Source organism: Oryza sativa, chromosome 1 (assembly GCF_034140825.1).
Source record: "Oryza sativa Japonica Group chromosome 1, ASM3414082v1".
Classification (NCBI taxonomy): domain Eukaryota; kingdom Viridiplantae; phylum Streptophyta; class Magnoliopsida; order Poales; family Poaceae; genus Oryza; species Oryza sativa.
Genome location: NC_089035.1, coordinates 16545256 through 16568785, shown reverse-complemented (window position 1 = coordinate 16568785; position 23530 = coordinate 16545256). Strand labels below are relative to the sequence as shown.

The 23530-nt window shown below is 41.7% G+C and overlaps 2 protein-coding genes across 10 annotated transcripts; both read right to left on the bottom strand.

The window, feature by feature from the left end:
- Window positions 1-528: 528 nt before the first annotated feature.
- LOC4325231 (pentatricopeptide repeat-containing protein At5g19020, mitochondrial) lies at window positions 529-8524 on the bottom strand. 9 transcript variants are annotated; one of them, XM_066306865.1, is made up of 5 exons: window positions 5946-8524; window positions 5411-5529; window positions 5224-5310; window positions 3808-3916; window positions 529-1615 (listed from the first exon to the last, which is right to left on the bottom strand). In XM_066306865.1, exon 1 carries the CDS (start codon window positions 8334-8336, stop codon window positions 6363-6365), a length of 1974 nt encoding a protein of 657 aa, XP_066162962.1. In that variant the 5' UTR covers window positions 8337-8524; the 3' UTR covers window positions 529-1615; window positions 3808-3916; window positions 5224-5310; window positions 5411-5529; window positions 5946-6362. The 9 variants fall into 9 exon arrangements, with proteins under 9 accessions (XP_066162962.1, XP_066162965.1, XP_066162964.1 ...); XM_066306868.1 differs by having other exon boundaries at window positions 6324-8524; XM_066306867.1 differs by having other exon boundaries at window positions 6363-8524.
- Window positions 8525-9907: 1383 nt separating this feature from the next.
- LOC9270169 (tRNA (guanine(37)-N1)-methyltransferase 1) lies at window positions 9908-23463 on the bottom strand. Its single transcript, XM_015755228.3, has 9 exons — window positions 22628-23463; window positions 22042-22140; window positions 20490-20609; window positions 20253-20419; window positions 13045-13118; window positions 12083-12225; window positions 11651-11762; window positions 10488-10603; window positions 9908-10390 (listed from the first exon to the last, which is right to left on the bottom strand). The coding sequence occupies exons 1-9, from the start codon at window positions 23408-23410 to the stop codon at window positions 10244-10246; spliced, it is 1761 nt and encodes a 586-aa protein (XP_015610714.1). The 5' UTR covers window positions 23411-23463; the 3' UTR covers window positions 9908-10243.
- Window positions 23464-23530: the final 67 nt, after the last annotated feature.

Genomic DNA, 23530 nt, shown 5'->3' with positions numbered 1-23530 from the left:
TTCTTGGGTCACCGGTGGATCACTTACAGTGGGTTTTACCTTAGGTTCGACATAGACGGATGGCAGTGTAGCCTCCTTCTGGACGATACCTTGCCTCGTCTTCTGAAAGCACAATAATGTCAGCCGCTCCAGTTCTTGTTTCTTTCTTTCGATCGATTCCCCAGCGGAGTCGCGGAGTCGCCAAAATGTGTTGCCACCAAGATTTGCCCTAGGAATGCAACACTTGATCTGTCCTGAAAAAGCAACACTGAAGTTTCACCTGGTACGATTGTGTGTGCGTGTAACGGAATGTAGGAGATGGCTTCCTTGCTGTGGCACAGATGCACAACAAGCCTATCGCACAGCAAGCCAGGAGCAACACGTCTCCTGCTGCTGCTACCAGCCGACGTGCACGCAGCAGCGGCTGCTCTGCCGCGGCGGCGTCGCCACCAGCAGGCCGGAGGGACTGCGACGACGGTAGACACCGGCGGCCGTATTGGGGATCGAACAAAACAACACAAAGGAAAGCAAAACGAGTAAAAGGAAATATGACAGGAATTTTGTATCGATTGATTGTGTATTGTCTGTTTCCAATCGGCCTAGACCCATATATAGGGTGCCTGGTCTTTGGCTTGGTCCCACACTAATTAGATTAGAGATCACATGGTATTAACCAAAACAATGAAAATTAACATAGAAATGAAAACGTTGCATATGCACAGCGCCTCCGACTTCCTTGCCTCTGTACGTCACCTCTATGCTGCCAACTTGATCATGTGATCTTCCATCCAGCATCACAGCATATTAATTTTGTTCTCAAGCTTTATCTTCCATAGAAAATGTACTGCTGCTACGCCAGGAGCCAGGAGGCAAAGTAAAACTGGAATTAAACCATACATGCATGCATCACATTCAGGAGAAGCACTTGCCCATATATTCTCTGATAATAACCTGATTAACCATTGAACAACCGAATTCAATTAAGTAGAAGAATAAAAACATTCGGCAAGACCTCGTCCAAATAAAATAACCGAATAAAAATCATCGGCTGTCAATTTTTGATATCAACACACACACATATGTACGACGTTGAAGAGAAGAAAAGAAATGCCCATGAAAATTATGGTGAGTTCTGGACTGACTTGGTTATATGGTAGGTCTTACATCACATTATTATTTAGTTTTGGAGTGGTTGGACGAAATAGTCGTGGCTGGGATGTTGGGCTTGGCTTGTTTGGGTCGATAGACGGATGTAGAATGGAAACACCCGGACGAACAATTGGACCTTCCCTAAGGTAATTGCCCAAGCATATAGCATTTAATAAATATGAGAATGCATGAATCTAAATTAGCATTACTAAGCATTTGTCATAAGTGACTAGGGACTCATACGTAATTATGGGTACAAAGGAATAAGGTAAACAATAGTCAAATGCATGTCACAATAGCAAGTAGGATATTCATCATTGCATACATTTTTATTTGTAAACAAAGTAAGTTCGCAATTGGGATCAACATGCTTAAGGGAGGGGTGATGACTTATCTGCTCAGGATAGTCCTTATTCTTGATAATACTTGATCCACCTTCACCTCCTGGAAGTTGCATGAGTTGCCTCACGACTAACCGATACACATTCTATGATAGGCGATAAAAACCAATATTCAAACAACAATCAAATATGCTCAAACAAAATATAAATGTTGGAGTCATACCTAGGGCTGCTCATACTACTCTCGTTTGCTTATGGATTGTATGGTGCTAAGAGATCTCAAAATGGCGGTAGCGGCTTATATAGGCAAGGGGGAAAATTGAGGTAGCTTAGGCTCTAAATTACTCAACATGCAAGCACCTTATGGGCAAGAGAGCTTAGGGGCTAAGACTTCTTAATCCTTCTATTGTCATGATGGCTTATTTAGGAGCTAACCAACACACATGATACATACATTTTGTTAACATGCGGTTTAGTCTACTTACTGGGCTATGGATGGACTATCACTACAGTGGCTCCACTCTACATAAAATGATTGGCACTAGAGACGTGAAATGGCTCATAGAGTAATCTAAATGTAATGATTCAAATGGACAGGCTGGGGATTGGCTTATTAATGGAGATTGGAAATCACATAACATTAGCAAGACTAACGTATATGGTTGATTTATTTGTTGGCACAGTTTAGTTAACTTCCGCTAGCATTATTACTAGAATTCTTCATGACATATGATGGGTAGATTTTTTCTAATTGTAATTAACATTCAACAAATATCCATGCTCAGTATGTTAGATTCGTGTGGTCCATAATATTGTAGTTAAGGATTATCTCATTGCATAATTTTACAATAAACAATCCTAAGTCACAGTTGAACTACAATTATATGAGGTCAAGATTTAGAATTAATATTTTTCTACTATACATGCTTATCATGTACTCCTCTGTCCCAAAAAAAAAAAAATCTAATTCTAGAGATGTATCTAGACAACCTGTATGTCCAGATACATCCCTATGATTAGACTCTTTTTGGGACAGAGGAATGCAAAAGGTAGGCTATTGTTCTTCTATATAATTTAAATGGAATGTAGAGTAGCTGTGAGTGTAAAAATATACTAGTATTGGATCATTTACTGAGCATGAGCTATTTACTGTTTTGTTAATTAATGGGTGCTAACCAATCCAACTATATGCTATTGCACAAATCAACTTTATTTGGTGGTTCATTCATAATAGCTCTGTTATTATTCCTCACAAACAATCTAAGGACTGATCTATATGTATTCATATTTTTAGTGACAAAAATATAAGGCTAAAATTCATTTATATAATTTGGAAGTCATGTGTATAATTATATATGGACATATATTAATAAATGGCACTAGTATTTCCTAAGCTTCAATTAATTCGAAACAATACTTCTAATTGATTTACATGGTTTCTACAGTGGCACAACATGTTAAAGACAATTATTCTCCTACCTAGTTTACTGTACAATGACAATTTTCATTTATTAGCACATTTTTAGGTTTGCCATTATCTAACCATTTGACATTAGTTATTTTATAATTATAAAATAAATTTTATTAAATAATTAATTATATACCATTGGAAAGCTCCTAAATTTAGATGAATTCAGGTTCAAGTTTCACTCAAATCAGAGCTAAAATGAGTGAGATATAGTCAAAACAATATTCAAATTTGAAGTAATTCCAATAATTGTGAAACAGTACTGTTCCTAATTGATTTATTTTTATTCCGAAACATTATCCACAACCTACCATGGCTGACATGTGGGGTCTAAGGTTTATTTATCTGATTTACCAAATTATTTCTCTTAAGAATAATTTTGTAGACCAAATGACAGGTGCTTGACTCTAGTCAAAATCGGCCTGAGGTCGTCTTCAACCTCTGGACTGGGAAGTAGACGCATGAGCGTTGGCTGGTGCGAGGCGGACTCGGCCGGGGATGGCTCGGCTACGACCAAGGGAGGTGCGAACGGGTTCCGACGGCCCTCCACCTGTGGTGGCGGCGCAAGGCGGAGCAGGGGCGAGCGTTGCGGCATGGCAACGCCATGGCCGAGCTCAAGGAGGTTCGGGGCTTTGGCGATAGTCGGGGACTCCGGCCAATTTATTGAATGGAGGAGTGTACAGAGCGTCTTGGGGTTCGATTTTGCTAATAAGGTGGGTGAGAGGAGCTTTGGGATGGCATGTCCACGGTGAGCTCGACGACGGAGCAATGTACGCTCGGGTCTGCATGGCTATGGGCGCTATTCGCCAAAATTGTTGGAGGCGCCAGCTTCTATGGCACTAGGAAGAGGCTACAAGAGCTAGGGATTACCATGATGGCGTGGAGGATAAGCTCGGCACCTTGCTCGGTCTCGGTTGATTCCTTTCCATAGTAGTGGAAGACCAGGTTTTGATGGCGCCCTGCTGGTTGGGTAGATCCTCTGCGCGTGAGCCATGTTTATGATTTTATTATTTCAGATCGGAAAGGAATTCTTGAAAAAAATTGACTATTACATATCACAATTGTTTGCAAGGGGATGACCAGAATATATGAAAATGCCGTTTGGAACTCTGGAGCATCTGCACCCATAATCTGCACCGTTGGATGCGCTTCAGGATGTGTGCTGCTTAATGTGCCTGGCTCTCAGCAAATGAAGGTTGCTACAGAGAAAAGAGGTGGGGAAGGTACACCTTGCACTGCAGCATTAACATTGGGGCAGCTACTTTTTGCTGCTCAATTCCCAACCGGCCCCTCACCCCTGCTGGCCGCACACACACCAGAGCCCCTCATTTTAACCCTATTTGAAATGGTTTTGGGAGTTGAGGGACACATAGTATCTGTATTTCGGTTCAGGGATGAATTTCAGACTCAATGACAAATTGAGGGACCTGAGTGAACTTATTCTGGTGGAAAATAAGGTGGGCTAGGTCCCTGGGGAAGAGGGCGTCAGGTGGGTTTGAGGGATGGATGGGAACATCCAGATTCAGCCTAAAAGATCTTATAGACTTTCATTCAAAATAGTTTTTGTTTCTAAAAATCCATACACATTAAATGTCTATAAGAAATACATCAAAATAATTTCTAAATATCTCAGAAAATTTCATAATGGTCCTCCTGTTGCAACACACAGGCATAATGCTAGTTATTAGAAAAACAATTTTTGTCTACAGAACATATTCTTCTTGGAAATGTAACATCTAAAAATTTACAGGACATCCAGTTCCACAAGGTCAAGATTTGCATATGACATTTTACAGGACTGTTCAGTTCCATAAGGCCACGATTTGGATGGGCAAAAACCCTGCCTATCCACATGTATGGGCATGATTTTAGTTCAATTTCCTGCCTATACACATGAATGTGCCAATGAGATGTCTTAATTTCTCCTCCAGAGTGAATCCATGTTAATATATGATAATATTAAGATTACATCCAAAATATAGCATCCTCTAAATTCTGTTTATTCTGGATTCCAATCATCTCTATCACGTGTCCCATATGAACTTCCATTTTTCTATTTCCCCTTACTTGTTATAGCTCCACTCTTTTACTAGGCTGCAAATAAGTGCATTGCTTTCAGTCATAATATTTATGACTGAATCACTTTTATTTTTTGTTATTATACCATGACAAACATTTTAAACGATGTCCGACAAATATGAACAAGGAGAGGATAAGAACATATACAGTTGCAATATCAATTTGACAATAAAGGTTACACAGTGACTGTTGTAAGGGAACACTTACCGGCCAAGATTTCAAATTGCAAAAAATTCCATAATAATTGAAAATATCATCTCTGTCTTGTTGACAATAGTTTGGATATTTTATTTGCTTTTGAGTAGCACCAGCAGCAAGTTCAAAACTTTGTATTAGAATAAAAGAAAGCATATACAAGATTGGATAACAAATGCATTATATAATGAGATATTACCTGACAATTGAGTTTCTTGTAACCTAATGTTCATATGTGAAGCTGAAGACCGAAATATGCCCTACTGTGTCAAAGTCTATAAGAATTATTGTTCCTTGAGGGAGCTATATTTCTAAAACCTACAAAAGATAACATGATCGTCAAAATATTTAAATAATATAAAGGTGTATGGACTAAAAAAGCATGGATTAAGATTTAAGAGCATAGGATGATTGACATGTCTATTGTACAACACAAGTAATCACACTCTTAACACTAAATTTAACTTTTCTTTTTGTGTACCCAGAACATCTCATTACATCTCCAAACTTTTCAAGTGAGATTGTTTGAGCCAATTTTTTACAAATTCAAAATGCATCTTGCAACTGAAACAAAACCGTGCGCACACAAAATATGTGTGGTACTTAATATTTGTAGTCCTGTATTCACATACAAACTGCACCAAATAACTACTATCAATGCTAGAAAGATTCACTTAGAACTGGCCATATTACTACAATGTTTGTACGATTGAACATGGATGTCATTCATTTACCTTAAAAAGTAAAAGAGTCTAAACATGTACCGAAGACTGAATGCTGGCATCACTGACCTAGGATTATTAATTATCAGACATGTCAATTAAGCACTTATAACACTGAATATCGAAGTTCGGAGATGCAATTATCCAAATGACAACATGGCAAAGGCCAAGGGGACCTCCATAAGTGATGCTAATCTACTTTTCCAGCTAATCTTCTTGGCAGTCTAACAGCCAATCAACTTTCCAATATGAATAGTTGCCATGTCATGTTAGAGATTCTTTAGTTCACATATTGTTTAGTCTAAAAGAGCAAAATAATGATTGTATGTGTTGGCTAACAGAACAGATCAAGCACGAAAATAAACTGCTTGTCGCAATTAGTTCACCGACATAAGAGCAGTTTTGCAGTTGTCACCAAAAGAGTGAAACCTATAATTGTAGAATTCCACTGCTTCCTGTAAGTCTTTCCAAATTCTCATTCTGGAGTTCCTTCCTCACCACTGACACATTGCTCCAATGACCAGCATCAGCATAGAGGTTTGACAAGGCTATTTTGGATGCTCCATGGCTTGGGTCAAGCTTTGACAATTCTTCTGCAGCCTTTTCTCCTAAGGCTACATTTCCTTGAGTCCTTGCAGCTGCAAGGATACAACCCCAGGCTACCACATCAGCTTTCATTGGCATCGTCTTAATAAGCAGTTCTGCTTCTTCCAAATACCCAGCTCGACAAAGAAGATCGACCATGCAACCATAGTGCTTAATTTCTGGTTGGATTCCATATTGTTGCCTCATGGACTCAAATTGGCGCTTCCCCTCAGCTACCATCCCAGCATGACAACATGCATTTAACACACCAAGGTATGTGATTGAGTTGGGTTTAATATGGGTGGTGCTTTGCAACTGTGAAAACAATTCCAGCGACATGTTCACATAGCCATGGATAGCTAAATTACAGATGATAGAATTCCAAGGAGACACTGAAATTGACTTATCCTTAACATGGTTAAATAGCTGAACTGCTTCAGCAATGCTACCACACTTTGCATACACGTTAATCAGTCCAGCGCTCAGTTTATCAGTAAGCTGGATTGATCTGCTGATTATGTAGTCATGGATCCATCTTGCTTGCCCCAAGGTGCCAGAATTGGCTACTGCAGACAGAGCACTTGCTAAAGTGATCTCATTAGGTTCAACACCAGCATCTAGCATCGAACAGAATATCTGCAAAGCCATGTTTGAATTCCCACTCTGGACATACCCAGATATCAATGTACTCCAAGAAATGGTGTCCCTCTCAGGCATGTCATCGAACAGCTGCCTTGCTTCATGCACTAGATTCCTTCTTAGTAGGCTAGCCATAAGGGCATTCCAGGAAGCTACGTGTGACTTGTCTGACAATTTGAATTGCATCTGGGCATGGTCAATAAAATCACAAGACCCGTAATAATGGATCAGGGTAGCCTGTACAAATGCATGAGCGTCAAAACCATTCTTTAGAATGACTGTGTGGAGTTGTTGCCCTTCTGAGACAGCGGAATGTCGAGAACATGCCTTGACCAAACCAACAAGTATCACCTCATTGGCCCTTATGCCCACCGTACCCACCATCGCAACATATGTCCTGAGAGCCTGCAGTAGGAAATCCGCACACATATATCCATCTATCATTGTCAACCAAGAGACCTCATCCCTCTCTGGGATCACACCGAACACCTCAGCAGCCATGTTAATCATTCCTGCCTTGACATAGCAATTAAGCATTGTATTCCAAGTGACAGTGTTTCTATCTGGCATTAGCTCGAATATGGAACGGGCAGAAGGAACCTGTGACACTGCTCCATATGCATGGACCAGGTTGGTGGCCACGATGACAAATCCATCAAGCCCACGCCGCACGGCAACGCCATGGGCAGCACCAACTGGTGCTGGTGCCCCGTGGTCACAGGCCATCGCCGTGAGCACTTCCGCAAGTGTAACCTCGTTGGGCTGCACGGCCTCGGTGAGCATATCGCGGAAGACGGCCAGGGCGCGCTCAGGATGACCGGAGCGCGAGAGGGCGGAAATGACAGTGGTGAACGAGACCGCGTCCCTCTGAGGCATCTCCGCGAGCAGGCACTGCGCGCGTTCGAGGCGGCCCGCGCGGGCGAGCGCGGAGAGGAGAATGTTGTGGGCGGTGGCGTCGCGGAGGAGCGGGGGTATTTCATCGAACAGGTGGTAGGCGAGGCTGGGGGCGACGCGGGAGTAGAAGGCGAGGAGGGAGTTGCGGACGAAAAGATTGGAGGTGAGCAGGCCCGACTTGGCAGCGAGCGCGTGGAGCTGCTCGCCGTGGCTGAGGCGTGCGGCGGCCGACTTGAGGGACGAGACGAGGAAGACGGCGAGAGGTGCGCCGGCGCGGGTGGTCATGCGCGACTAGAGATGGCAACGCAACGGGGTGCCGTTCATCCCCGGGCGGGAGTGGGACGAGGCCGCCGTCACCGAGAACCGCGAGAGCGAGCGCCGCCGCGCTTGCGCGTCGGACCGTGGCGAGAAGGTGTGGGGATTCCGGTAAGAAGAGACTAGTTACATTTGGTTGACTACTGAGCTGCTGCGTTGAGATGGCACAGTATGGGCTGACCAACAAATCGATTGAATTGCGGGCCCGTTAACGGTGAACGGTAATGGGGACTGCAGTGCAGTCCCTCGGTTAACGAAAACCGTCAGTCCTAGGCGCAACGTGAAGTTAAGGAATTCAGGGTTGAGTTTGTCACGAAAATAAACCAAACCAAAAGTTAGTATTCATAAATTTTGGCATATTTTAGTATTACTAAATTTTGGCAATGTTAGATATGTTTAGTTTGTAGCATTATATGTTTAGTTTGCAGCATTATCAAAAATTACAGTATTCGTGCCAAAAAAAATTACTAGTATTTATGTGAGAAGAAACTTTTGAAATGTCAAATTTTGGTAGAGTGATGATACAATATTATGTTTAGTTTGTTATCGATAACACCAAAAATTATTAGCATTAAAACTTAAAAGTGGAAGCAAGGTGAAGAGCTCTTAATTCATACTTACAGAACAAAAATTATTAGGGTTAAAACTTAAAAGTGGTAGCAATGTGAAGAAGCCTTTAATTCGAACTTTTACATTGGTTGGTTGAGGAGCTTATAATACAATGTCTATCTTGACGCTCCTAAATGTATCGTTGAGTGGTACTTCTTAAAATATAGCAACTTCTAATATTTAAAATTTGTCATAAAACATAATAACTCCACCATTATTCTCTTCTCGGTCAATCACAAACTTTCACCATTCAATTTTTTCCACCTACATCTACTTTTCAATTAATCACAACATCCGTTTCCTCAATTAGTTTTATCTACTTTCTTTATATCCGGCTGTTAGCATTAAAGATCTGATGTATTAGATTTTAGACCTGCAACGATATATTTAGCAAATTAATTTGGTCTTAATATACTATGTATTTTCAAAGCTTAATAACCACAATGATATTCCACACAGAATTTTAATAACTGGTGTCTTATTTTACTCTTAAGAAACAATGGCTATATAAAATTTACACATGCCCCAACGACAGACCACATTTAATATATACATAAAATTTGCAACCATATTATTCCAAGCTTGTGGGTGGTTCCAGGATCACCTAGAAATACGTAGCCAAAGATACATGTGTTAAAAAGAAAGAAAAACTATTCTTAGGAAGAGAAAAAATACATTTGTTTGCAAGGGTAACAATTAGCAAATCATATCCTTATGTCATGATGAACTAACTGTATATTATCTCACTTTAACAAAAATAAAAAATTATGTAAGTTAGACCATCTAAATGCTAAATGCTAGATAGGCCACTGCCCAAGGAGAAAAAAGAACTATCTAGAGAGAGAGAGAGGCACCAGTAGGTTCTTGATAATTTTAGCTATTCCATCGGAACAGAGGAGCCAACTCATCCACTACTGTGTATGGGGCAAATGGAAAAAATTAACTATTTGACACTCTTCAATTAATTTACCACTCGGATCTATATGTCATTAACACATAGATGACAAATAGTTAAATGTCCCTGGCGCTTCACCCATAGCTTTTTTTTTATACTTTCTCATCGTAAAATCCTTTTGGATTATTGAAGCAATTTCTACAAACGAACGACCTTCAATTTAGATATATGATGATCACGAATGATGTATCATCATGCATGTAGTAGGCCAAGACGATCAATTCTAACTTCAGCTGATGCATAAACACTACTGTCATTTTCATTCACCCACTAAAGAATATACAAGATGGTTAATTTGTTATAGGCCGTCCTCTTAACATGCAATGTAATTTGGCTTTGCAAACGCCACAGATACTGGAAGGGTAAATGATGCACAAAGCATCCATTTTCCAGGAGCAACGAGCCGCACTCTATGCATTTCAACATCGGACACGTTCTCACCCAGCGTCAAATTTATCCTCTGCAATTCAAGGGGTGTGTGTCAATCGATAAACAGAACTATGTATACAACAGTTCTAACTTAAAGAAAAAAAATTTTGGTAATACTCGCTGCTTACCTCATGGAAGTCATATTCAGGATCTTCTGCTTTGGAGAATCCATACACGTGTATATTTGGCATTACACAAGAAGGCACAGCCAAATGGTGGTTCCATGAGATTCCTCTGAACACATCTGGGGAAACAGTGAAATCATAAAATAATTAATTGGTCCTGTGATTAGCCTAACTGTCAAAATTCCCATCCAAAAAACATCGGCTGCATATTGGCCATTAGAATGGACAGGTAAGGTTAGAACTAAATTTCAATGTTCACCCTTTTTTTGCATAAATATACTATTTTTTTTAAAAATAATAGAATATACCTGATTTGCCAGGTGGCATGACGACACTGCTGTTGCCGCTCGGCAGCAGACGGTGTCACCATATGGCCAGGTAAGACCGACCGCCTGATGTCCCTAACCGAGCAGCAGCCAATGCTTGGTTGCATGCATAGCAGCAGCTAGCTAGTCAATTAGCTAGATTTGATTTAGTTAGCTAGCTCGTTAGTCATCATTGCGAATCGATTAACTAGTTCGTGGATGTTGTCGCCAAGCCGGGAGGCAAGACCGGCCAAGTATAACACGTGCTGCCTTGCCGCGGGGCGACAGCACATGGTGTAAGAGAAGAAGAAAATAATAAGACTGGTAAATGTCCCAAACGCCCGTCTCATTTAGTTCCCACCCTCTCCTCCACTCTCATCAATATACTCCCTAGTCCCTAGTCCCTACCACTCATAGACTTTCTTCCCCTATTTAGTTTCTATATTGGTAATGCCATTTTGTAGAAGAAAGATTTTCTCCCAAACAATTTTTCTCCCAAACATTCGATGCGTATTCACATTTGATGTGTATTCTGTAAATCTGCAATGTGTAATGCCATATAATCAATGTTATAAGATGCAGGTTACAAATTACTACATTTCAGCTGATCACAATCCAAAAGGCATTGTGTGTTCTTACTCTTCTATAGTAAAAAAGTGAGAGGAGAGAACCCGACATGAAACCGTGCATATCCTTTGTAATATACATCCCCAAAATTCAACAGAATTTTAGTGGATGTTTCACAACGGGCGAATGAGTGAATTAAGCCAATACCATACTAGAATGAAATTTGTTCTCTAATATAATCATAAGAACTCAAGATAACAGTTCAATTAAGTAACACAAATAATGAAAACCCACCTAAAAATTCTGCAGCATCATTGGGCAAATTCATTACTACTTGTGTGACTGGATGCACATGTTGGCTTGAGTATATTGAACTGATAAACCTTCTAGCGTCCATGTTAAAAACCTGGTTCGACAAAACAATGAACAAATATCAACAAGAGCCATAAAGACGGAGAAAAAAATCCACACTAAACCATTAGATACACTTGAAACAAGTCATTAACAAACGAACATAAGCACTAAAATGGTGTATTTTCTAATTTCTAGTGGTGCAAAAAGGATTTCCAACCAAATGCTTTTCTGAGACAGCGGTAAGCTTTGATGCTAGGTTGCTAACAATGAACTTTATGTAAGCTACAATAAAATCTGAAAGCCATCACAGGAAATTTATTAATAAATAGAAAGACATGAGTGCTATCTCGCTTATCTCATAGTTGGAACTACCTCGATTTTTCTCTCGAGCTTGTTAAGAACAATGTTTCTCTCAAGGTACTCCACTGCAGTGGGGTTTAGGTCATTCGCATAGACATATTTGACCTTTCTTGCAGCTGATATTGCTATTGGACCAACACCAGAGAACACATCACCTGCATAAAGGATGTGGTAGCAATTGATCTTTCACTCACTACGGAAAAGGTTATAATCAAGTAAATATTGTGAAGCTTAAGAGAAGATGAAATTAAAAATGTAATAGTTACTGTGAACTACTCCAGAACCAGGGGTGCATACATCATAAAACATACTCGACCCAGATGCTCGACCATATTACATTACAGGAGTTGTAAAATACGATTATTCAGTACATATACACAAATACTGATTTATGTGATCATCAGAACACACCCCGTAAATGATGATTACATTATTTTCTTCTACATGGACCATTTGGTTGTCCACAAAAGCTGAGCATGATGAAGAACATGCATGGACACTGATTATCATATTTAATATATGTTCATAATGAAGACAGCAAATGCTTTTCATGTGAATAGGAAGAGAACTGCAGGAATAAAATGGCAGTCAATCTTTTGCTGTCATGTTTATACAAGCTACCAGAACAATACAATACCAATGCAGAAACACTGCAAGACACAATATTTCAACACTAAACAGCGAACAAATACTTGCCCAACCTATGGTGCATTGCTATGTATACTTTCTAAAAATTGCCGCTGCCCCTGAGGAGGTATCAGGGTCAATACCAAAAGTAAATAGTACACATGTTTGCACAAGTAGTGGCACATGACTATGTGTTTATCTTTTCTGCAAACACAGTGTAAATTGCTCTAAATAGAAAAGATCGATATCTTGAAAGGGAACAAAGTTACAAAACAATGTAGACTGTCATCCTGATTCCACAGGCCACAAAAACCTCTGTTATAATAAAAAGCAGGGCTAGAACTTACAAACAACATCAGAATTTTTGAAAACATGGTCAACAAGCCTCTGTCTTTCTGTTGATAATCTAGAATTCCAATAACTGCATAAGAAAGTTGTTAGCCATTCATTATTGAGAATCGGAAACAAAATCATAAATTGTGTAAAAAAACACGCCAAACAGTTACATTTGGTGGTCTCAAGAAAATGTTAAGATATCTAAATATATTCTTGAAATCAGACAGAACTAGCTAACAAAAGGAATGTAACTAGAGTATCATGTATTCAGATTTAGTGATCAAGTTCAATACTCCCTCCGTCCCAAAAAATTGAGGCGTATAATTTTTTTGCAGTGTCTTCAATGTAAAACTTTGACCATTAATTTCATACATATATCATCAAAAACTACACAAATTAACATCATATGAAAAATATTTTTATGAATCTAATGATGTCACATGCATGACACTAAACATTATATTATTAGTACACTTTAACTGTTAGTCAAAGTTTGCAAATGTTGATTTTCCTAAAATTGTGGGTGCATTATATGTTGGGATGGAGGGAGCAGCATAGAGCATTGCATTTTCAGAGTCTCGGTTTCACTGCTAAAACAACATGGAACAAAATGCTTTGCAAGGAATAGTGGTGGCCAAAAATACTTTCTGAAACATCAGCCACGAGTCCCTGACATCCCTGAGAACCACTCAATGTAAATTAGAATGGGGAAATTGTGTTCTTCCCCTATTTTCAAACACAATTGTGATTTTACCCCTCTTTTTTTACTTTATGATTTTGCCATCACTTTTGTAACCGAAGCTCCCGTTTGCCCCTGGTTTGGATGTTTGTTAGGTGTGCCAAGAATTAGGGAGTTAAAGAAAAGAAAAAGGGAATGAAAAATGATTTACAGAATAAAAGGATTGTTATACCCCCAAATACAACATCAATTAGCCACACAGCCCTTACATGTGTGTTACCCCATTCTCCATACCAAACCCTGGCTCTCTCGTCATGGCAACAGCAGCAGCGGCGGGCTAATTTCATCGGTGAGCGGGCACGGAGCAGCAAGCAGGCATGAGAGCGCCGTGCGGCAGCGCGAGGGGGCAACTAAACGCGCAGGAGGAGGGGCGGCTCAGCGTGCAGGTAGAGACCTCTTCTCCCTGCCTCATCTGCTGGAGCCCCTCGCTGTTTAGGCCATAAGGCGGTGACCCTCTGCAGATATCGCCGCCAGGATGCGACCACCATGTGGTCTCCTAAACTGAAGCTGCATGTTTCTGGAAATACTACCTAAAATTATGGGTATTCATTGTTTCTAAAATTTATGAGCTGTCTAGAAAATTTCCAATTGAAATAATGTATTGAATTTTTTAATTCTATGGCTAATTAGTCGCCCTGTGGGATACATGTTTCAGAAAACAATAGAGCAGAGATTGTAGCAACAGAAATTTGCACAGAAAACTAGATGAATGAGCTTGTTTGGCAGTTGGCAGATCTGGTTGTCGAAATAGCAGCTTAAAAAACAGTAAGGTTCATGGCCGTTGTTTCAGAGGAAGAAGAGAAACAGAGTTTTTGGTTGAACATGTCCCAGTTGGCTAATCACTTGTCATCTGATATGAAGAATGATGTTGCTACTCATGTGATTTGGAGTCTATACATGCAAGAGAAAATAGAACTGATGAATTTGTTGTTGCAAGTGGAACAATTGAAGTCATGTTGCTCAATGACTTTTGCTTGAATATTTATGAAGTTGTCAAATGATGGCTGAAATTATATTGAAATTCTGTTATGTTTGTCAAATAAAACTCGATCAGATTTGAAATATGTGAAATTCAAGTCAGCACTGGGGCAAAGTTCTTGTCAAAATGCTTGGTATCAAAATAAGGGCAAAAACAGAACTAGTGTACAAAAGAAGGGAAAATATGCAAGGGCATACTTGTCTTTTTACCATATACTTAACACCATTAGGATGACTTAACAGACCTGGGGTAGACCGAAGCTTCAGTTCAAAAAGTGAGGGAAAAATCACGATGTCTGAAAACAAAGGGTAAAAAGACAATTGCACTTGAAAATAGGGACAAGAATACAATTGCCCCAAATGGAATACATACACCAGGGAAGCAAATTTGACCTCCAGGACGTCTAACAACACCAAGTAGTGTTTGGTTTGGGGACTACGTGGGATGGGATGATACCATCCCTGATTTTAGAGATGGAGCGATCCCATTTACTTGTTTGGTTTATTGGATGGAATGATCCCAGTTTTTTGTTTGGTAGAAGGGATGGGTAGGGATGGGATGAATGACATTTGGAGTGACGTTAGCACCATGTTACTCCCAGCGAGAAAAGGAGCGAAGCTGCAGAAGGATGAGCGGCGACCGGCGGTGTGAGCGGAAGGAGGAGCGGCGACCAGTGGCGCAGGCGGAAGAAGGAGCGGCGCTGACATCAGAGACAACGACGATATGGACGTGGTGGCCGCAGAACTCACCCTCGCCCGCCATCGCCGTCGCCGCCGCCTTCCCCGCCATCCCCGCCTTCGGATTCGCCGCCGCCACCGCTGGATTCGCCGCCGTTGCCCGAGGCCGCCTCCGGATTCGCCGCCGCCGCCCTCCCCATCACTGGATCTGTCGCCGTCGCCCGAGCCCGCCTCCGGATTCGCCGCCGCCACCGCCAGATTCACCGCTGTCGCCCGAGCCCGCCTCCGGATTCACTGCCGCCGCCCTCCCCACCACTGGATCTGTCGCCGTCACCCGAGCCCGCCTCCGGATTCACCGCTGCCACCGAGCCATCCCCGCCCTCCCCGCCTTCACCACCGCCACCGCCGGATTCGCCGCCGTCGCCTGAGCCCACCTCCGGATACGCCGCCGCCGCCGCCCTCCCCACCACCGGATCCGCCGTGGCCATCGCTTGAGCGCGCCGTTGTCGTCGAGCGAGCGAGCACGATGGGCAGAGGAGCAGAGCACGACGTGAGCGAGCGAGCGGGGCGAAGCGGCACCTCACGCCGTGCGCTCATCCCAGGTGGGATGAGTTCGTCCGCCAGATTTTTCCGGATGGCTTGGTCCCGGATCTGAGAGGAATATTCCTCTCTAGGAACCAACCCATTCCACTCACCCCTAAACCAAACACCTCTAAAAGTGGGTTCGTCCCGTCCCATCCCATCCCATCAACCAAACACTACCCAAGAGAACAAGCAAACTTAAGCATGCACTTATCATGCAGAATTGATAAATGAGACCATTTACTATTCCTGCTACACATAGTTTCCAAGTAAAATTTAGAATAAATTGACAAAACTCAAACACTAACAAGCTATGGTTCCATCTCCAAGTAATTGAGTTTTCGCTTGAACCGAGGTTTTAAAACCCAATACAAAAATGCAGGTCTCCTTTGCAACGCTGGTAGTTGGTTGGTTATTGCTGGTTACCAGAACTTACTGGAAATATTTGAATCCAAATAATGTTTACCGGCCAGTGACCGGTAGCCGGACCTATTACTAGTCAGTAACCAGGCAGAATAAATACATCTATAAGAAATCAATAACATTCTAATTCAAAATTAAACTATTCAGGCTCATTCGGTCCAATATCGAATGCCACCAGTTTCCATACCCTTACTTTGACACTATCATATTGTTGGCTAAGACATGATATTATTTCTAAATTCTATTCAGTATTCTAGAAAATGCTAAGCAAGTAAGCAGTAGCCACTATGTAGAGGCCAAGTAATCGGACTAGGCTGCCACCTAGATAGAAATATGGCTGAAAGGAGGTGACATCTATTCCTAGGTAAACAACCTAGTTGTGGAGATTATGGATACCCCATACCTACACGGCATGTATAGTCCGACTGGGTATGGGGTGCCATGTGTAGATAGAATATCTTTAGAAGGACTCAGGTTAAAATCTAAACTTGTATGTCAAGAAAATATCCGAGATCCTAGTCGGTTACGATTGTATTTTATCTGTAACTACATATTCCGTTAGGGATATGGACTGTATTTTGTAATACGGACCCCTTCCCCTATATAAGGAGGGGTCCGGGTGCCTCTAGGGGCACGAATTTCACCCAGATCATACGATCAATAATATACTCGGCGGATCAATCCCCGGACAGGAGTAGGGTATTACTTCTTGAATAAGAAGGCCTGAACCTGTATAAAATTCCTTGTCTCTAAACCCACCACTTTTCCAGCTTGATAGCCACCCCCTTTTAGTATTGCCGAAATCATGTTTCAACACTAGTGGTGGCCGCCATTTAGAACAGTAAAGCTGGTCATGCACTTCAGGTCCAGTTTGTGCTCACCTCCATTCTCATCGATCTTGCAATGACAATTCATTTGCCGGCTTGGGCCATTAAGGCCATTGATAAAATTAGACGTGGATTTCTTTGGAGAGGAAGAAAGGAAGCAAGTGGTGGTCACCGTTTAATTGCTTGGCCCATAGTTTGTCAGCCTCAAGAGTTTGGGTGTTTTGGAATCTTCGATCTTAAGCTTCTCAGTTATGCTCTAAAGGGTGAGATGGCTTTGGATGCAAAAAAGGAACCATTGAAGCCATGGTCGACGTTTCCTATCCGAGTGAGCGGATTACATCCTTGTTCTACATGGCAGTGAGCCAGTGATCTCTGGGGTTGGGAATGGTGCTAATACGCTGTTTTAGAGAGATCGTTGGCTGTTTGGGCAGCACATTGAGGAAGTGGCGCCGCGCCATTTTGCTTTGGTGCCAAAGCGGAAGGTTAACAAGCGTACTGTTCTTCAGGCCTTAACCAATCGTTCGTGGATCTCCGATATTCAGGGAGCTTTTTCCATTGTGGTTAGAGGATTTTCTTGGCTTATGGAATGCCCTTTGCTCGGTGATATTACAACCAGGGTCACCGGGCATACATTCTTGGAGGTTCTCAACTTCAGGTGTTTACTTGGCCAAATCTACTTATGATGCTCTCTTTGAAGGGGCCATTTATTTTGGTCCTTTGGAGTGCATTTGGAAGTCATGGGCCCTGGAAAATGCCGTTTCTTCATGTGGTTAGTGGCTCATAATCGTTGTTGTACAGCTGATTTGTTAGGTGGGGGATTTCGTATGAGCGATGGCAGAACAAGTTCGAAGCTACATCCAGTTCGGCAGATTGATGGTGGCTTGTAGGGCAAAAGCTAGTTTGAGTGTGTTACGAGTTTGTGCGTGTCTATTGAGTTACTTATCTGTTAGGATCAGTCTTGTTAGATTAGAGATATGATTAGGAGAGTATCGCCATCGTACCTCGACATCCGCGGCGCCAGAGGCTTTGGCCTCCATTGTTTCATCCGTACAATCTACGGCAATTGCCGGTGCCAGGACCGAGCCTCTCTCTCTTTCACCGAAATGAAGAATAGAACCCCGAATCGGGAAATTTCTCAAGTGGTCGCTGCAAGACTAATTTAAGGTTCTATGCTATGCTACTCCTAAAACAAGATAAATATGAGGTTTCTCTTATAATTTCCAGGCTAACTAGCTCGATTAAGAAGCGATTACAATTGAAACAAAAGTGAGACAGGACCACATCATAGGATGCACTACTGCCAGCTCAAAAGCAGAGTAAAATGACAACTAGAATTCAACAGTGGTCCCCCGACAAGAACGGACTCTCAGATCTTCATTCCGATTCGCGATTAATCCTGACCGTTCTTTTCTCATAATCATCCTTCCAATGCATTTTCTTCAGAATCTTCAGACTTCAGATATTCAGTTAACTCAGAGACCATTCATCCATTTCAATTCCCAGCTCCTGACAGCCGGGCCGTGACAACTTGGTATCAGAGCATCTTCCTGCGCCTGTGAACATGTCGGGAACACAAGGAACAATGGGCAGAGCAACGCTGCGCTGGCAGCCATCCTCGACCAGCTGAAAAAGATGGAGATCACCCTGGGAGAGCATACGGCCACCATCACCCGCCTTGAGAGCAACAAGGCAACCACAGATCGCAAGGCAAAAGGCATCTACTCCCATCCAGGTGGGGGACACAACGACGGATCATCAGATGGCAAGGGTCTGAACAGCTAGATCATCTTTGAAGCTTGGTCTATTTTTGGTAACATCGGAATGATTGTGTTTTCAACGGAATAGCTCCAAGATTATCAATCACCTTTATATTAGCAAGTGAGGAAGCCCGCCTATGGAATTTGGCAGGGACTAAGAGGCTCTCCTTATTAATGGATCCCGGCTAGGCATGGTTCTGGTTCCACCCTTGCGGTGGGTTGTTGTGTGGTGGCGCGAGTTCGTCTACTACTTGCTGTTCTTTGGCGTGTTCGACGCCTTTTTTCTTCTATTAATGCAATGATAGCTTCTTGCGTATTCGAGAAAAAAAATTATTTGCTACACAAGGTTGGCCTATATGGGCAATGCCCAAGTGTATCTTTTGGGCTTCAAGTTCATTGTTTGGCCCCAGTTTTGCTCTTTGAAGAATTGAACAGGACTAGACACTACTAGCTGTAGTAGTGGATATATTTGTTTGCAATATTTTTTTCCTACAAGATTGGAGAGCAATATATTGCCATCCAAGGTAACGAGAATTTGAACTCAATCAAGATCATAGACACGATTCATATAAGATTGATTATCCTAAAGGATGGGAGGATCATTAGTCTCATGATTAAGTTAAGAAACATAGAAGATTATTATAATCAAACAATACACATCATTCAGAAACAATGAAAAATCAAACAGTAACAAAATTCTTAGCTTCCAAATCATTGCACCAATTAATAAGCAACCATAGATTTTTTTTTCGTCAAAAAAAAGCAACCCTAGATTGAGAAAAAGAGATCATATAGCACAGTAGCTAATCTTATGGATTACACGAGGGACCATTTATTCCCATACACCTATTCATAAAAAGCAATAGTCCTATTATGAACTTTTCAAAACATTCAACTAAAAATTTTCAAAATTTTCTATTACAAAGCCATCTTAAGAATGTGAATGTTGAATTGAGATTTGACTATATCTTTATTACATGTATAGAATAAGAAACACTAGGGAAATCTTTTGGTGAAGATTTGTTACTGGAAAAGAGGTTAATGATAGCAATTAAACTATGGTTCAAGTGCAAACAATAGAATTCTTTATAGACATAGCACAACCACAAACTACAAATATGTAGGTAAGGATTTTATCCTGCAAATAATGAAATCATTTTGTTTTGTTATTTTGCAATCACAATAAATCAGAAATGTTGTGTGACAAATATGAGCCAAGAGAGGATAGAACATACACTGTTGAAAGATCAACTTGGAACCGAAGACCACTTTCAATAACCGTAGTTACAAGGGAATCAATACCAGCTAAGACTTCAAGCTGCATTGTTCTGTAGTCATTTTGAATAGCATCAATCTTATTGACAACAGTTTGGATCTTTGGCTTGTTTTTGTCCAGTACCACCTGCATGTCAAATGTTAGAGCACAAGAAAACATACTCAAGAATGGAAGCTATCATGCAATTAGATATTACCTGAGCAATAAGCTTCTTGTAAGGTAAATGGTCATCCCTCAAGTTCAAGTGTGCAATATGCCCTACTGTCTCAAACCCTGTAGGAACGATTATTCCTTCTGGGAGTATTTCCTCTAAAATCTACAAAAAGTAAGATTCAATCAAAACAGTTAAGCAGCAGAAAGTGAACAGACAACGAGCATGGTGCATAAGAATATTTATTTTTTTCCATGTGAAGCAATGTTGATCAACATATCTAATAGACCCCACAAGTAACAATGTGATGACATGCTAATACAGTCCTCATGCTCCTGGAACATACAGTTTAATATCTAAACATTTCGGTAGATCAAACCATTATACAGCATTTGGATTGAAAACAAAATCTGTGGAGTTGAAATTTGTGCTGCCTAAAAGTTAATTAGTAATCCCACAATTCATATTTGTGCCTCGATAATGCATTTGTACGACTGAGTTTTCAATTGCATTTCTATGTTGTCACATCTTTGAAGCAAGAACAGAGTAGACCAATCATCTATGAGAAAACTGGGACCAGACTCTGATCTTGAGACAATTCAATCTAACCTGTACAGACTGAACTTTTGGTCTGTATCCGGTATTTGCAAAGGCAGTGTTACCTGGACAGTACAGAAGCATCAGATACTGACACAAATGAGAAGCTTGAAAAGAAAGAATTCTACAGACTTTGAAGAACTTGAAAACAATACAGTAAATTAAACAAGCATTATTTTAAATCTACAGAAATTGGATAATTTTATTCTAGAACAAAAGGTAAGCCACAAGGGTAAATACCATTAGAACTAAAAAAAGGTGTCTCAAAGGAACTGAGCATAGCCCAGTTGGTAAGGAGGTAAAATGGTTCATCTTACCCACCTTGGTCAGATTGACCTAGGCACCTAAGTATCAGCCACTTGTGACACATGTCAAACAAGACAAGTAGTCTGGCCAAGTCTAAGTAACACTGCCTGTAAGAACCAACTCATATTTTGTTTTCTCCTGGATAAAGTCTTTCACCTCTATTTTTTTTTACATGTGACATGCAACACTTGCACTAAGATGGTTTACATTTATCAGCTGTAACAATGTTTCTTACTTTGGCCGGTTTCAGCAAATTGAACAGCAGCAAGATGTTGTTCTTAGCATATATATAATTTATGGCTTCCAGATCAACAGACAGAAGCCCAGAAGGTTGAAAACACAAAATGAATGGCTATTTACTGCACATAGTCAAACCAACTTTGATGATTGATCCTTTCAATCAATCGCCAACTCATGATAGTAGTTGGCTCACACTTCTGCTAACTGATTCTTTGTGTTTAAATCCATGTGTATCCTATAATATTAGGGATTAGGGATACAACTGGAGACTAGAACATCTCAAGGACAACACTGGCATTAGATAACAAAGGAAGCCGTTGGTATAATGACCTAATCAAAAAAATGCACTGGCACAAAAAACAGCAAATACTTGGACAAAAATAATAACAAGAGATGAAGAGAACTGAAAGAAAATGATGCTTAGACCATCAACTGTAAACAGGTGGCAAAATACCTCATTCATTGGCCAGTAATTGTAGAACAAGGTCAATTGGCATTGCACAAGCTCGTAGGATGAAGATCCATCCTTGTTAGTTTCATGGTCCAACACAACCTGAAAAGTTGGCTTAACTAAAACTAGTAAACAGATTCCACTGAAAGAGAAAATCTACAAAAGTAAGATATACATCATTTCTTCATGTATCCTCTTGGTATCTATTTTGTAATAACTTCATAAACCTTGAAGATAATTTTGCAAAAAAGAATAAAAAATAAGCTACCATTTCTGGGTCCAAATAAGGTAATATTGTGTCAAAACCAGTGAAATACGTAAATTAAAATTTTAAACAGGCTGAAAGTGTGATTTTCCTCATCTGGTCTCGAAAAGAATAGTTAGAAAGAAAATACTGTCTAGTCTGGTGAGTTCTTGTGAGTATCATCAAGGTAGAATGCTGAACCAATTTGGCCAGCGCACACCCAAACCTCATTTGATCACAGTTGAATCCACAGAATCATTCAAATAGAAACTTTTCCTAACCTATGTGATTTTTATTTCTACAACTGCAACTATGAAAGGCTATTTGGTGACAAGAATTCATCACCTTGACAGCCTCCGGGAGGTCATCAACCCTCTTGTTGGCATAGTTCTCGTCCAGGAGCAGCAACCGGGTGGGACCTCCTCTCCACGTGATCCTCCCGAACCCCTCCTCCCCGACCAACCCCATCCACTCGTCGCCGTGCTCCTCTTTTCTCTCTCCGATCACCTCCACCACATATACTTTGTCTTTAGTATCCCTTGCCGTAGCCGCAGCCTCGCCGCCTCCTTCATCCTTCTTCCCCTTCCGTTTCCTCGCGGGGGGCCGCGACATCTTGGCAAGGTTGGGGAATTGCACGAAGCCTCGGGCGTTGAACTCGCGGGCCAGCTTCTCTCGGCGAGCCACCGCAGTTGGCAGGGAGGAGGGAGTGGCGAGGCTTGGATGGGGAACGGGGAAGAGGAGGCCGCCGTCGTCGCCGGGTTGGCGGACGACGTTGCGCACGCGAGGCCAGTTGAGGAGGTGGCCACGGAGGCGACGCTCGAGGGGCGCACAGGCGGCGGCCGGGACGCGGAGGGCGGCGAGATCGAAGATGCGGGCGAAGGAGAGCAGGCCGTCAGTTTCGCCGGGCAGGCGGCGGCCGCGGCGGAGCGAGGGGCCATGGAGACTAGGTGGAACTTGAGGCGCTCGCGAGGAGGAGGTGGAGCTACTGGTGGTGGTGGTGGTGGTGGTGGTGTAGGAGGAGGAGGAGAGAGGTTTGAGGCGGAGGTGAAGGAGGAGACGGCCGGAGGTGGGGCGGCGAAGGCGAGGGAGGAGGCAGTGCGAGGGGAGATCGAGGAGCGGCGGCGCCATGGAATGGAATGGTGAAGTGTGCAGTGGACAAAACAGGCCTCCGTCTACAGTGTAGGAATAAGAGGGGGCATTATGCCTATAAATCTAAAGTCTTCAAACCGGCCTTGATCTGCTCTTCCG

Excerpts from the sequence above, each read along its gene's own strand:
- LOC4325231 (XM_066306865.1), bottom strand. The coding sequence starts at position 8,336 with ATGACCACCCGCGCCGGCGCACCTCTCGCCGTCTTCCTCGTCTCGTCC.
- LOC9270169 (XM_015755228.3), bottom strand. The coding sequence starts at position 23,410 with ATGGCGCCGCCGCTCCTCGATCTCCCCTCGCACTGCCTCCTCCCTCGC. Across the intron at positions 22,141-22,627 it reads ACCTCCCGGAGGCTGTCAAG|GTTGTGTTGGACCATGAAAC; the intron begins GTGATGAATTCT and ends CCAACTTTTCAG. Across the intron at positions 20,420-20,489 it reads ACAAGAAGCTTATTGCTCAG|GTGGTACTGGACAAAAACAA; the intron begins GTAATATCTAAT and ends TTTGACATGCAG.